This window comes from Schistocerca piceifrons, chromosome 8, assembly GCF_021461385.2.
Source record: "Schistocerca piceifrons isolate TAMUIC-IGC-003096 chromosome 8, iqSchPice1.1, whole genome shotgun sequence".
In the NCBI taxonomy this organism is placed as follows: domain Eukaryota; kingdom Metazoa; phylum Arthropoda; class Insecta; order Orthoptera; family Acrididae; genus Schistocerca; species Schistocerca piceifrons.
The window spans coordinates 327,803,984-327,817,512 of NC_060145.1; the positions used below are offsets into that span (position 1 = coordinate 327,803,984).

General features: G+C 39.8%; 1 protein-coding gene across 2 annotated transcripts in view; it reads right to left on the bottom strand.

The window, feature by feature from the left end:
• LOC124711730 (SH3 domain-containing protein Dlish) overlaps positions 1-13,529 on the bottom strand; it is a 76,858-nt gene that overhangs the window by 32,288 nt on the left and 31,041 nt on the right. For both annotated transcript variants that reach the window (XR_007005508.1, XM_047241939.1), the window contains exon 3: positions 2,107-2,413. Coding sequence is in view for 1 of the 2 variants with exons in the window: in XM_047241939.1 (XP_047097895.1) it covers positions 2,107-2,413 (307 nt within the window). In the remaining variant the exon portion in view is untranslated. The remainder of the gene's footprint in view (positions 1-2,106; positions 2,414-13,529) is intronic.

Consider the following 13,529-nt stretch of genomic DNA (forward strand, 5'->3'; position numbering starts at 1 on the left):
AACTGGGAGCCCCCCTTCAGAGGGTGATTGTTCACACCTCCCAAACTCCTGACAGGAGGACTGTCTAGCAATTTGGAATGATAACAGCTCAGGAAAGCACCCCTCCCTGGGCTTGGCCTGTACCAGGGGGTATGTGGGAACCCGACATGTCAACCTGGGACTGGGAATTATGCATTACCCAGTCACCTGTTATGCATCAAATGCACGAGTCGTCCCTCACAAGCAGACATGGAGAATGAAGAAACATAGAGGAATCTCAAATGGTGAAGCAGAGGAAGGGTAGGTAATGGAGAATGAAGAAAGAAAGAAAAAAAAAATCAGATGAGGGACTGTTCCGATGTCAGGCTACTAAAACCCAGAACACATTGCCAAAAATATCCCAAACATTCCCCAAGGAGGGGGAAAAAGAATGGCAGAAGGACAGACATGTGGCACTAAGGGAAGATATGTTGCAAAGCTAGGGGCCTGTGGTAGCCAAGCACAAATTCACCAAAGAATGGTGAGCCCACCGGGGAGGGGGGGGGGGGGGGGTAGGAGAGTAGGAGGAGGAGGGGAGGGGGGCTGCTATTTAACATGACCCCACAAATCATGCACTGGTTTGTATTTTTGTATGTTATCTCCCTTGCGGAGAAAGTCAACACCAAGAGGAAGAGGAATATTCAATACCTTGACATCCCATCTACCATTTGCCCTGTGGTTCATGGCGAAAGATTGATACCTCCTGTTGCCCCGTAAGTATCACCATCAAGCAGTGATACCTATGATACTGAACTGACATTCTTCTGCCAGTAACACAGATGCTACATTTACACAGACATCATCATTTGGAGAACCACACAAAGTTACACTGCATGAAATTCAGTACTGAAGACGACATGATATTCTGCAGTGACAATGATGGTGTGTTGGAAGACATGAATATTATACATTCACCAGACAAGTGGAGACTCTTTATTAATGGCTTAAAAACAAGCTGGAGGATAGTACTGTTATACAATAGTAATGAAAGGGCATCCATCCCTGCCACATACTATGCATTATGCAAAAAAGTTATACCATGTTGAAATCCATTGTAAACTGTGCTAATTAGAATAAGCATGAATAGCTGTTGTGTGATTTAAGCCTGTGATGCTGTTGGATCAGCATGAGGGTTACACAAAGTGTTGCTGCTACCTGTTTGATTGGCACAGTCGTGCAAGATTAAAACACTAAACATATGAACTACTCTAGTACCTGGGTCAAGAAATATTGCCAATGAACCTCAACTGAATCTGAACAAAATTGTTCTCTCACCATTGCACATTAAGTTGGAGCTCATTACAGCAGTTCTTCATGACAGGAATGAAGCAGCATTTCAATATTTGTGTAAGAACTTTCCACAACTCAGCATGGAGAATATCACAAAGGGGACATTCATTGGTTCACAGATAGCTAGCTGTTGGGGGACACACACTGAGTCCAATCTAACATCAGATCAGCTGCATGTGTGGCATTGTTTTCACACCATGACATTCTTGGAACACAGGAAAGCCAGAAATTAAAAAAACCTTGTGGACAAATTCATTCATGCTTTTGAGGTCACTGGCTGCAACATGATCCTGGAGATGTAGTCCTTTTACTCCCACCTCGATGCCCTCACTGCGGTGCACTCAGTGATGAACACAGCAAGCAGTTCCACCAGGACATTTCTCTCACTGAACTGTGGTAGACACGACGGTAGATTACTGTTACGTAAGATGATTTCTGCTGGACGCTATAGAGAGATGTTCCACATACTACCCAGGCAAAGACAAGGCATAAATAAATTAGTTAAGTTCAATTAATGTATATGTCCTATTACAGTAGCAAATATGAGAAAGTGCCAACTTACTTGTAATCCTGAGATAAGACACAGTTTTCACTGTGATATTGATGTTCAATGCATTGAAACCATCTACTTTGGTATCTGCACGAAATCTACGATGGACCAGTGTAATGTCTCATTTAAAAAATGGTACAGGGGAAATCTTTGCATTCTGTATCTCTTCTGCAAGGCTCATATTAAAATATGTAATCCTCATCTGAAGATGAAAAATAATTTAAAAATTCATATAAATTATGGCTCACCAGTCCGACTTTCCTGTATAGCTTCTCCTTCACTGGTCGCCACTACAGGATTATCTACTACTGCACCTCCGCTCCCAGTGGTGCCACCTCCACCACTATTTGAAGATGCATTTGCACCACCTGTCCCAGCACCTCCAGTCCGCTGCTGCTGTTCACGGGGAAGCTTTTTCTTCACATTGTTTAATGCAAGCTCACCCAAGTGAGAATTATATGGTGTGCAGTACGAGTGAGGCACAAACCCCTCCTGTCGGCTGTCTGCAGCAATAACATACGCCCAGTCATTTTCACGATACAGGATGTTTACCACCTGAAATCATGAAAGTCAAAATTCTCATAATATTGCTCCTGGAAGGAGTTCATTAACATAATCTTAAGGTACACCAAACTATAGGACTTTTTCCACAAATTGCACACCGTCCTGGGGTATATTCTCTCTGAGAGTGTATCTTGATTCCTAAGAGTGACTGAACAATTGGGCTGTGATTATCTCGCAGAATGCAACAGAACCTGATACATGTCTACAGAACGGCAAGTATGTGTTTATCTTCTTCTGTGTTCTCCTTGTACTATATTTATTAAAATTTTGGCTGTGTTTTCCTGTTTAAGAGGCTTAATCTTGTGTTTTTGTAAGTGTAAATTCATTCAGTCTGTAGCACAGTAGTTGCTCACAGAACAGCCAGCTACACAGCTCATTAATGCATCAATGTCCACTGGTGACACATCAGGAGTGTAGCAAGTTACATATCTAGGATTATGTCTGCTTTCATAGTTTACTGCTAGGACAGTTAGAATGTGTGCATGCTGTGTGCGGATGCAGGAGGAGCTGGCCCCAGTTCGCGAACAGCTAAACGCGCTTTTGGCTACAGTCAGTCATCTGATGCGTTGCATGGGACATCTCAGGTATTGCTGGTTTTATCCATGGGCTCTGCTTCCAAGGCACCTCATAGTGCACCCTGACTCAGCTGATCTGCCCTCTCAGCAGGATGAGTGGTGGGTGGTAACGTATTTGCGTCGCTCAAGGTGGAGGGCCAATGTGGACACTGGCTGGCTGGTCTCACTCATTCCCCTTGTGTAACGACAGGTAGCCACTCCTTCAGCAGTGTCCCAGTCAGCATGGGGGGGGGGGGGGGGGGGGTTTACTAGTTACCGGGAGTTCCGACGTTATGCACATTATGGAACCCCTTAGGCAGATATCATTCAGGGCTGGAAAGAAAGCGAATGTGCACTTGGTACATCTGCCAGGGGGTCTCATTCAAGATGAGGAGGTGGCCTCACCTGCGGCAATCGAGTGTGCAGGGTGCAGTCATCTGCAAGTTGTGGCTCACATCGGCACCAACACCTCTTGCATCTATTCTGAGGCCATCCTCAAATCATACGAATGGCTGGCAGGCAGGGGTGGTGAAGACTGCTGACCTTACTTGTGGGGTACAAGCAGAGCTCGCAGTTTGCTTTTGGTTGGGGTTCTCCCCTTGGCTCCAAACCGTGGCTTTGTCGACTGTGATGGTCTTGGCTGCAGATTTCTAGACTTGCATTATCATTTATAGAACTTCCCTTGATAGCTGAACTACACAAAGGAAGCAGTTTCTCAGATAGCAGAGTACTTGTAGGGTGTAGATGAGGCTTTTTTAGGCTAGATGGTAGTTTGAGGGGCTCGGATGAACACTCACCAGTCGATATGCAGCAAGGGAAGTCAGACGGCATTTAGAATAAAGACATTTTGACTGTCAACAGCAACATCACTGTTAAGTAGTGTGAACACACAAATAGGAAAAGTTAATGGTTTAAATTAATGTACATAGTGTAGCAACAAGAGAAGCTAAGCTTTCATCCATAATATTGGCCTTGAATATCAATAAGCTACAAGAAAAGCTAAGCTTTCACATATATTATTGGTCTTTTTAGCATGTGTTATACTTTAAGAGATATAACACAAATGTGGTGGTTAATTTTTAAACAATGACATTAATGTCTGATCTGGGCTCGAAATTATTTGAAGTGGCTGGTCCTCAAAGCGTTAAGTTTTAAATGAAAGTCAAACAATCAGTCATTTAAGAAATTCGTTGCACAATCTCATAGTAACAAAGTTAATCTTGCATAAAAGGAAATGTCTTTTGAAAATAATGCTTTTCAAAGAACCATTCACAATATTTTCCTGTAATCTCTTACACACGGGTTCATTCCAACAGCTGGCAGAGTGCCAGAAAATGGATATTACTGCATGTGATGAAAGCCTTGTGTTTGTACACACATGGCATTAAGAGATCTTCTGTGATGTCATAAAAGAAATAGGACATCATAGGAATTTCGTAAACTGTACTAAAATGCATAATTCGGCTTAAAGGACACATTCATATGTCCAGATTCACAATGAAGTAGGCTCCAACCTGGTGTTAAGCTTTTCAGTGGGCTTTTCGGGATGCAAATTTTCTTGGAGTACCGGTACTATATTACCTCATGTTTGGCTCTTTGTTATGGCATAATGCTAAACGTGCCAGAAGATGAAAATGTGCACTTGAAATTCAGTTAACAGTTGAAACTAGCCAATAGTATGGGACAAAACACTTCGCTTCTTATAAATTGACTGTATCTGCAGAAAAGGTTAATAAAAGCCACATTTATTTAGCAAACCAACAAAAATTGCATTATCGTGCAAGGCGATTAATGCTTGACTGCCAAAAACATGGCTGTAAAATAAAAACATTAAAAAAAACTACAGATGTGGTCAAATTATTAGACTAAAAACTTTTTCCAAAACTTTACATTTATTATACATTTACATCCACATACAGATTATATTTGTTCATTCAATACTTTGTATGTATGCCTTTGTCCTTAATCAACATTTTTATTGTGTTTGGCATAGTTTTTATTAACTTTTCACATGACATTTCAATATCACTGTCACGATACCACATTTCATCTAGTTTCTAGATCTTGTTTGGCGGTTATTGTAAATTTCCTTATCCTCTGTTTCACAATATCCCATAAATTTTCAATTGGGTTTGTATCAGGGCTACTCCCTGGCTAGGGCAACACTTTCAGTTGCTTTTCTTCCAAGCACTTTTGAACACTTTTGGCTTTGTGGCAGGGTGTCCCATCATGCATAAAAATGGCATTTTTATTAGGAAACCACTCATTTATTTGAGGGGAAAGTTCCTTTTCAAGGATTTCTTTATAGTGTTCTTGCCTCATTGTCCCTTCAACAATGTGTAATCTGCCAGGACCTTTCACGGGCATCACACTCCAGACCATAACGGAAGTTCACACATTGCTACACACACTCAGCTTTTAAACGTTCTCCAGGTCTGTGACGAACATACTGGCTGCTTCTTCCATCACAGTGAATACAGAGTCATCACTGAAACATACTTGAAGCATGTGTACACAATTTCAAGTTAGAAAAGTTGGGATTAGTAGCCTAGTAGACCTCAACAGTCCCAAAAATTCAAATGTGCATTTCTTCAGTATCAATAAAACACCACAATTTCAAGCCAAAACTCCTAACTTTAGAGATCAGACCCACTTAATTCATCATATCATTGTACATACCTTAGCCCAGTCCTCACTTGTCCACTCCTGAAATTGTTTAGCCCACTGCAATCTTTTGGCTTTCCTGGCAGGTGTGATTTTCTGTTTTTTCCTTGGTCGGCATGCCTTTAAACCACATTCAAACACCCCCTCCTCAATGTAACAGGTGAAACTTCAACACCCAAACCTTCTACTGATGGCTCATGTCTATAGAAGTAAATTTACGGTTCTCTGTTGCCATGTTTGTAAGTCTTCTCATTGTTCTAGGACTCATTTTTCTTTTACACTCACATTTTCCTTTCCTGTTTGAGTTGTATTCACCACCTTTTTGCACTGAAAGTATGATTCTGCTGACAGTTTTCTGTGATATTCTCATTCTGTCAGCAATTTCTTGCTGTGTATAACAATTTTCAGCAGGAAGTACTACCACAGCCGAAACTTTCTGAGGTGAAACATCTTTTGTCTTCTCCATAACTCACTTTCTTTGGAAACTCTACGATTTATTCCTATAGCTAAAAACATGCAAGTTCACAAGCAATATAATGTCTTGTTAAAGCAGCAACAAGTGATAGAATAAATAACAAGCTGAAGTACACCACAGAAACATAAAACATTACTGTAAACACAGTTTCAAAGCATGTAAACTGACAACCAACACTAACATGATTTGGAGGGAAAATGACAAATGTTACCAACTGTGAAAAATTCAGTGATCTGTGAGTGGCTTGAAAGCAATATTTCGTGGCATCAATCAAACCACTTAAAAAATCAATTATTACACTTTTCTCTCCTACTTTTACACCAGAAAATTTAATAATATCAAAAATAATCGTTTAGTCTTTAATTTAAACACATCTGTAATAACATATTTTAGCTTCCTGTAATTATATGAATGTAATTTAATTCACTTGATACCTCCCGGACACAGCAATCCATTTTGTTTTCATTTGTGAAATGTAAACAAAGAGGAAATAGCAAAATCACGAAATGCATACACAGGTCACTATCCCCCTACCCACTACAATCCAGACTGCTCTGTGCATGCACCACTCTGGCAGCTTCGGTACGCCAGAAAAATATTTGTGTGCAGCACTTGCTACTGTTGCAGCCACACCTCGAGTAACCAGAAAAGGGAAAAAGTACTAGTCATGCATAACTGAACTGCACATGCGCATGAGCCTGCAGGCGACTGCTCAAAATGAACTTAACGGTTGTGACCTCATGCTCATTGGAAGCAGTTTGCTGTTATGAACTATTCCATTGCCTTTCTCCTGAAGCCTTTGACACATTTTGCTTTTGGCAGGCGCTTGTGTGTGCACTGTGTTTTATTGTTGACAAAAAATGGTGCAAATGGCTCTGAGCACTATGGGACTTAACTTCTGAGGTCATCAGTCCCCTAGAACTTAGAACTACTTAAACCTAACTAACCTAAGGACATCACAAACATCCATGTCCAAGGCAGGATTCAAACCTGCAACTGTAGTGGTCGCGCGGTTCCGTACTGTAGCACCTAGAACCGCTCGGCCACCCCGGCCGTCCATTGTTGACAATGATGCATTTCCTTTGCAACTTAAATTTTACTTTGGTTTTATTCTCTCATTTACATTTTGTTGCTGATGTATTATTCTGCAGTATCAGGATACAGTAAAATTCTTTGTTAAGACTATTAGTTCTTACCAATCAAAATTACAAACATTTAACTGAAGAACAAAATAATGAAAAATTCTCAGAATTCTAAAAGGTTCCCGGTTTTTTCCCCAGATACAAAAGTTCCCGAGTTTTACCCAGATTTCCTGGTTGTCCTGGAGCGTATATACCCTGGGCAGCATAGTAACAGGAAACTCTGGCTTAGAGAGACAACTGAAAGATTTGAAAGCAAAGAAATCCCAGGTATGGATGGAATCCCCATTCGGTTTTACAATGAGTACTCTACAGCATTGGCCCCTTATCTAGCCTGCAGTTATCGTGAATCTCTCGCTCAGTGCGAAGTCCCAAGTGAATGGAGAAAAGTGCAGATGATTCCAGTATATAAGAAGGGTAAAAGAATGGACCCACAAAATTACAGACCAATGTCCCTAACTTCGGTTTGCTGCAAAATCCTTGAACATATTCTCATTTCAAATGTATTAAACTTTCTTGAGACTGAGAAGCTTACGTCTACAAATTGGTGTGGTTTTAGAAAACTTAACTTGAGCAAAATATAGCTTGCCTTTTCCTCACATGATATACTATCAACCATGGATGAAGGACAACAGGCAGATTCCGTATTTCTAGATCTCTGGAAAGTATTCAACATGATACCCCATTACAGGCTGTTAATGAAGGTACGAGCATCTAGAATAGAATCACAGATAAATGAATGGCTTGAAGACTTCTTAAGTACCAGAACCCAGTATGTAGTCCTCATCAACAAATGTTAATCAGAGACAAGAGTATCGTCAGGAGTGCCACATGGAAGTGTGACAGGACCATTGTTGTCCTTTAGTTACATAAATGATTTGGCAGACAGGGTAGACAGCAATCTGCAGTTCTTTGCTGATGACGCTGCAGTGTATAGGAAGGTGTCATTGCTGGGTGACTGTAGCATGATGCAAAATTTCCGATTGGTGTGATGAACGGCAGAGCTTTAAATGTGGAAAAATATAAGTTAATCCAAATGAGTAGGAAGATCAAACCTGTCATGTTTGGATACAGTATTGCTAGTGTCCTTGGCTCTAAGTTTTAGAGAAGATACAACGGGGCACTGCATCCTGCTTAACACAGTCAAGTCGTTTAAATATCTGGGTGTAGCATTGCAAAATAATATGAAATGTAAGAAGCATGTGAGAACTGTGGTCGACTTCAGTTTATTGGGAGAGTTTTAGCAAAGAGGGATTGATCTGTAAAGGGGACTGCATGTAGGACACTGGTATGAAATATTCTTGCGTACTTCTCAGGTGTTTGGGATCTGTACAAGGTTGGATTGAAGGATAACATCAAAGCAATTCAGTTACCAGTAGATATGAACATCACGGAAGTATTAGAGAAATGCTTTGGGAACCCCAAATGGGAATCCCTGGAGAGAAGGCGACTTTCTTGTCGAGAAACACTATTGAGAAAATTTAGAGAACCAGCATTTGAAGTTGACTGCCAAACGATTCTACTGTCGCTGACATACATTGCGTGTAAAGACCACAAAGATAAGATATGAGAAATTAGGGCTCATACAGAGGGATATTGACAGTCATTTCCTCCTTGTTCCATTTACAAGTGGAACTGGAGAGGAAATGACTAATAGTGGTACAGGGTACCCTCCGCCACAGACCATACAGTCGCTTGTGTAGTATCGATGTAAATGTAGATGAACCTGGTACTGACAGAACTACAGCAACAGATTAAACTGATTGCCACAAGTTCTGCCAAGTGAAATTCCCTGACATTTCCCTGATTTCCAGACAAGTTTTAGGATTTTTCCCTGACAAATTTTGAGATCTACAGAGTGAGTAAAGACATAAGTTGACAAAAAAATTCAAGGTCTTTTGTACTTCTAAATGTGTGAGCAAAAATCTTAAGTGTACACATCAACATCTTTTTGTAATGAACTTTATTTAGATGAAGAAAGCAAGCCAAGTGGTATGTGTGTTTCATCAAGATCACTGATGTTATTTTATTTCAGTAAAATGAAACTCATTTGGTGACAAAAATATGCATTTCCTTGGAGTTGCCAGACAGATTTAAAATACCTTCACTGATTTCAGAAATAACTTCAGAGAAAATAAGCGTCTTGAAAGAAGTGTATAAGGAGGGGAAGAGCTGTGTAAAGCAGCACTACAGGTGACCGCCAATAAAATGTTGGTTCTAATTTGTTTGTTATTTTTAATTATTACCATCTCTGTTCTGTCTATTATTTTAGTAGTACTGTGTCTCCCCCTGTTTAGCTGAGTGGTCACATGTTTGCCTACCATGCAGCGGGTCTGGGTTCAATTCCCGGCCAGATTGGAGATTTTATTCGCTCGTGGACTTGGTGTTGTGTTGACCTCATCACCATTTCATGAACACCTACACCCAAGTCGCCCAATGTGGTGTCACCTGAATGACGACTTGCAACATGGCAGTCGAACTTCCCTGAATGAGATCTCCCAGCCATTAATTCCACATGATCAATTCATTTTATAGGTTTTGAGTGATTTTTCTTTCAAGAAATATATGAGTACACAGCATACAAACCGACAGTGACTGCCACAATTTTCTTCTACTTATTGTCCATACTTTCTAATATCTAGACCCAAAGTCCCAAAATGAACTAAAATAAATAAAATGTCTATCAAATGCCAGCTGTACAATGTACTAGCAGTGAGACAGTCGCCTGTGGCCTCCGGCCTGCCGGGGAGCAACACAGTCCTTGGTCCACGACGAAAATCCACTGCAGATTATGCCACACACAGACCCAGCCTGTGGGCAGATCGGTGAGACTACATCCAATGGCCATGGCCTGCACATCAGTGGGAAATGATGGCAGGCCCAATCCGTCAGAGATACTCACAGAAATGACCTGCAGTTCTGGACTACCATGGAAGTCCACTTGTGAGGCCAGCTGCTCATGTGTCACAGATACCATGTTGATGAAATGAGGCCAAAGTGATCAATCTAAATAACAGATAACTTAAGCGAATACTCTCAGAATCAATAAAAATGAGGATAGGTGGCAACTCAACATGAAGAAGATCACTGAGACACAGGCAGGCACGCAGAAAAGACAATCACACTCTCACAACTAAATTTTCGGCCACAGCTTTTGTCAGAAAACGAGAGTGCACACAGTTTCACATAATCACTCAGGCACAACCTACGCACACATGACCGCCCTCTCCGGTTGCTGCGTCTACAGCCTCTCAGAATCAGATGCAAACAAACCACTCCTCACACTTCCCTGCTGTCATCGGCAGCTGCTAGGCTAGTGGCAAGAAGTGGTGGTAGCACTGACTGCAAGCTGAGGGGAATGGTAGGAAGGGGAAAAGCAGTAAGAATGAGGCAGTCGGGAAGCAGGGCAAGTACTCAGTTGTGCCCAGCCAGTGACGATGCATGACATCTCAGTAAACAAACCATTTCATCTACTAAGACAAAAACGAGATGTTTCCAGTGTTATTTTTTCAGATTTCCCTGATATTTCCCTCATTTCCCTGACATGTTTGAAATTCCCTGATATTACCCGATTTCCACAACTTGTGGCAACCCTGTTAAACCAGAGTGACTGTTCTAAATTATTAACAGAAGTCAAGACATAATAACCATGAGGAACACACACAATGTATGAAGTCATGCCAAAACCAAACATAATGTAAAAAGCTGTTAATTGAGCCACCTTTTGTTTAGTTTTTCAAAGGAAGTGTAATACCCTCCCATACATTTCCCCAACATAACAACCATAAGCATGACAATTAGACATTTATTTGAAACACAGTAATCAGGCTTTGTATAATTCATAAACGCCAAGCTTTAACAGACCATTTCAGTCGACATACATAATAATGTGTTATCAGTTAAATTAAACAAGATTTTCAAGTCATAGTGTGATTCTTATGTTTTTAAAAATCCTATCTCAAGAAAGTAATACCCAGAAAACACACTAAATTACTAAGAGACAAAAAGACACACTCATTAAACCATTTATCCTCTTTCGAACTCAATAAATAACACTACATCCGTAGAGAGTGCAACAATTTTTGGAGATCTCATACATTTTCAAATTTTTGTTCTTCTCAAAAGAAGTTTAAATCTAAGTTTTGGTTTTGTACATTGAGCTCAGATATCCAATCACAGATTTTATTGTATATGCGTCAGTCATCACAAAGGAATATCTATGGTCAACATATACTGAAAAGTTAAAGTAAACAATACTATGCATCTGATCACACAACAATATATTCTTCAGGACTCTTTCCCTTTGTAGTTACATTGAACATTTCCTGATCTGTAGGGCATGCACTATCATTACATACAGTCCACATCCCTCCCTTGACTATCACTCATCCTATTATTCCGATCCACATACAGGAGAGATGTCACAAGAGGATCTCTGTTACTGATCTGCAAGTAATTTTATTAGCAGATGTTACCAGTTGTTCAGACTGTTAACAGAAAACAATGTTATCTGCTGCGAAGTATTGCTACTAGAAAACTGTCGCAAAATCCAGAAAGCTTTGGGTAGATGTTTCTTTTCCAATGACTCCTATTTAATCTCGAATGTAAATAAATGTCATATAACCTTCAGGCAAGAAAAAAGCATCATATCACTGGTACATTAACAACAAATTGTCTTCATGTGCAAGACATCCATCAAATACTCCAGATAAAGTCTGATGCATGAATTCAGTATCATAGTCGTGCAAATGGCAGATTCAAATTTACTGAAAGAATCACATATGTAGTTATCATTGGATCTGAGACTGAGGGTTCACTTTTGTGCGTCAGGCAGTGGTATATATTCTGCATTAATTGGACAATATTTTCTGCAATATCATTCGACTATCAGAGGTGAAGTACTAAATCCAAAAGCTGGGATCAGGCTGCAAGAAAACCAACATTTATGGCAGAAAGATATACTGTAAATAAATTTAAAAAAATTACAAAAATAAAAAAAAGCTCATGACAAAATTACAGTGGATTTTTAATGGATGTAAAAAGAATACTCAGAATTTAAAATGGGGTTTCTGAAAGGAAGCCCTCTGAAAAATAAGCTCGGTTAACAGAGCTCAGTTAAGGCAGACAAACTACCCACATAAACCAAGTTCTGGTAATACTGAAGAAGTAGAAGATCATAATATCAAACTAGCTTCAACAATACTACAAGGAGGATAGTTGCTTCTCACAATATAGTGGAGATAGATACATCCAATAGCTGCTTATTCATGACAGACTGTTTTAACCTTTATCGCCATTGCCAAGTACATCTAGACTGATAAGGCATCCATATTACGTCACTAGTGAACTGACTTTTTTAACATAACTATTTTAATAAGATGGTAAATGATGTAAGTATGTCGAAAATAAAATGTTACTTACAGTGACAATAGTCTGACAGTTCCACTCTTACAGTATTGTGAATAAAGATTAGTTATTATAAAGCAGCTATTTGGTGCATCTATTCTAATACTCATGTCTATCAGAAATATATCATGCTGCTAGCCCTAAAGAGGAAAAACTTCAGTTCTTTACACAGGACTAAATACAAAAATTTCTGAACCAGCCAGCAGATGACTTGCCTGCTTTGTAGATTATGGAAAGCCATTTAACAATGTTAAGTACCAAATACTTATTAATCAGTTTAAACTCACAGGTTTTGACAATAATGACATCAAGTCGTGTGGGTGAATATGATCCATGCCTGGATAGCTCAGCTGATAAATACATTGCTTGCAGAAGGCAGAATTCTGGGTTTAAGTTCTAGTCTCTAACATAGTCTCAGCTTTCCACGAAGTTTCAAAACTGTGCATGCACCACTATAAAGTGAAAGACTCATTCTGAAAAATAATGGTTATTAGCAAGAAGAGAATACACAACTTGGTTATCAATTTGGATGGGAATGTACTTGGGATAATCAGTAAAATCAAACACCCATGATTCAAGCTAACAGAAAAATGTAATCACAATGAAAAGAAAGTACTGGAATCAATATTCTACGGCAAAGACTGAAACATCTCTACACATAATCACGATCTCCAGTCAACCATCCATCGAACTGTAAAATTCAATATGGTACCAGTACTGTTGAATGAAATAGAAATTTAGACAATTAAAACATCTTTCATCAAGAGGCTTTAGGAAGACTATATTTCACAGTATGGTGCATGGAGGAGGGAACTGTGAATACCAACTTTACTTCTACCCTTTCCCGTTCCACTTGCAAACAGTCTGCA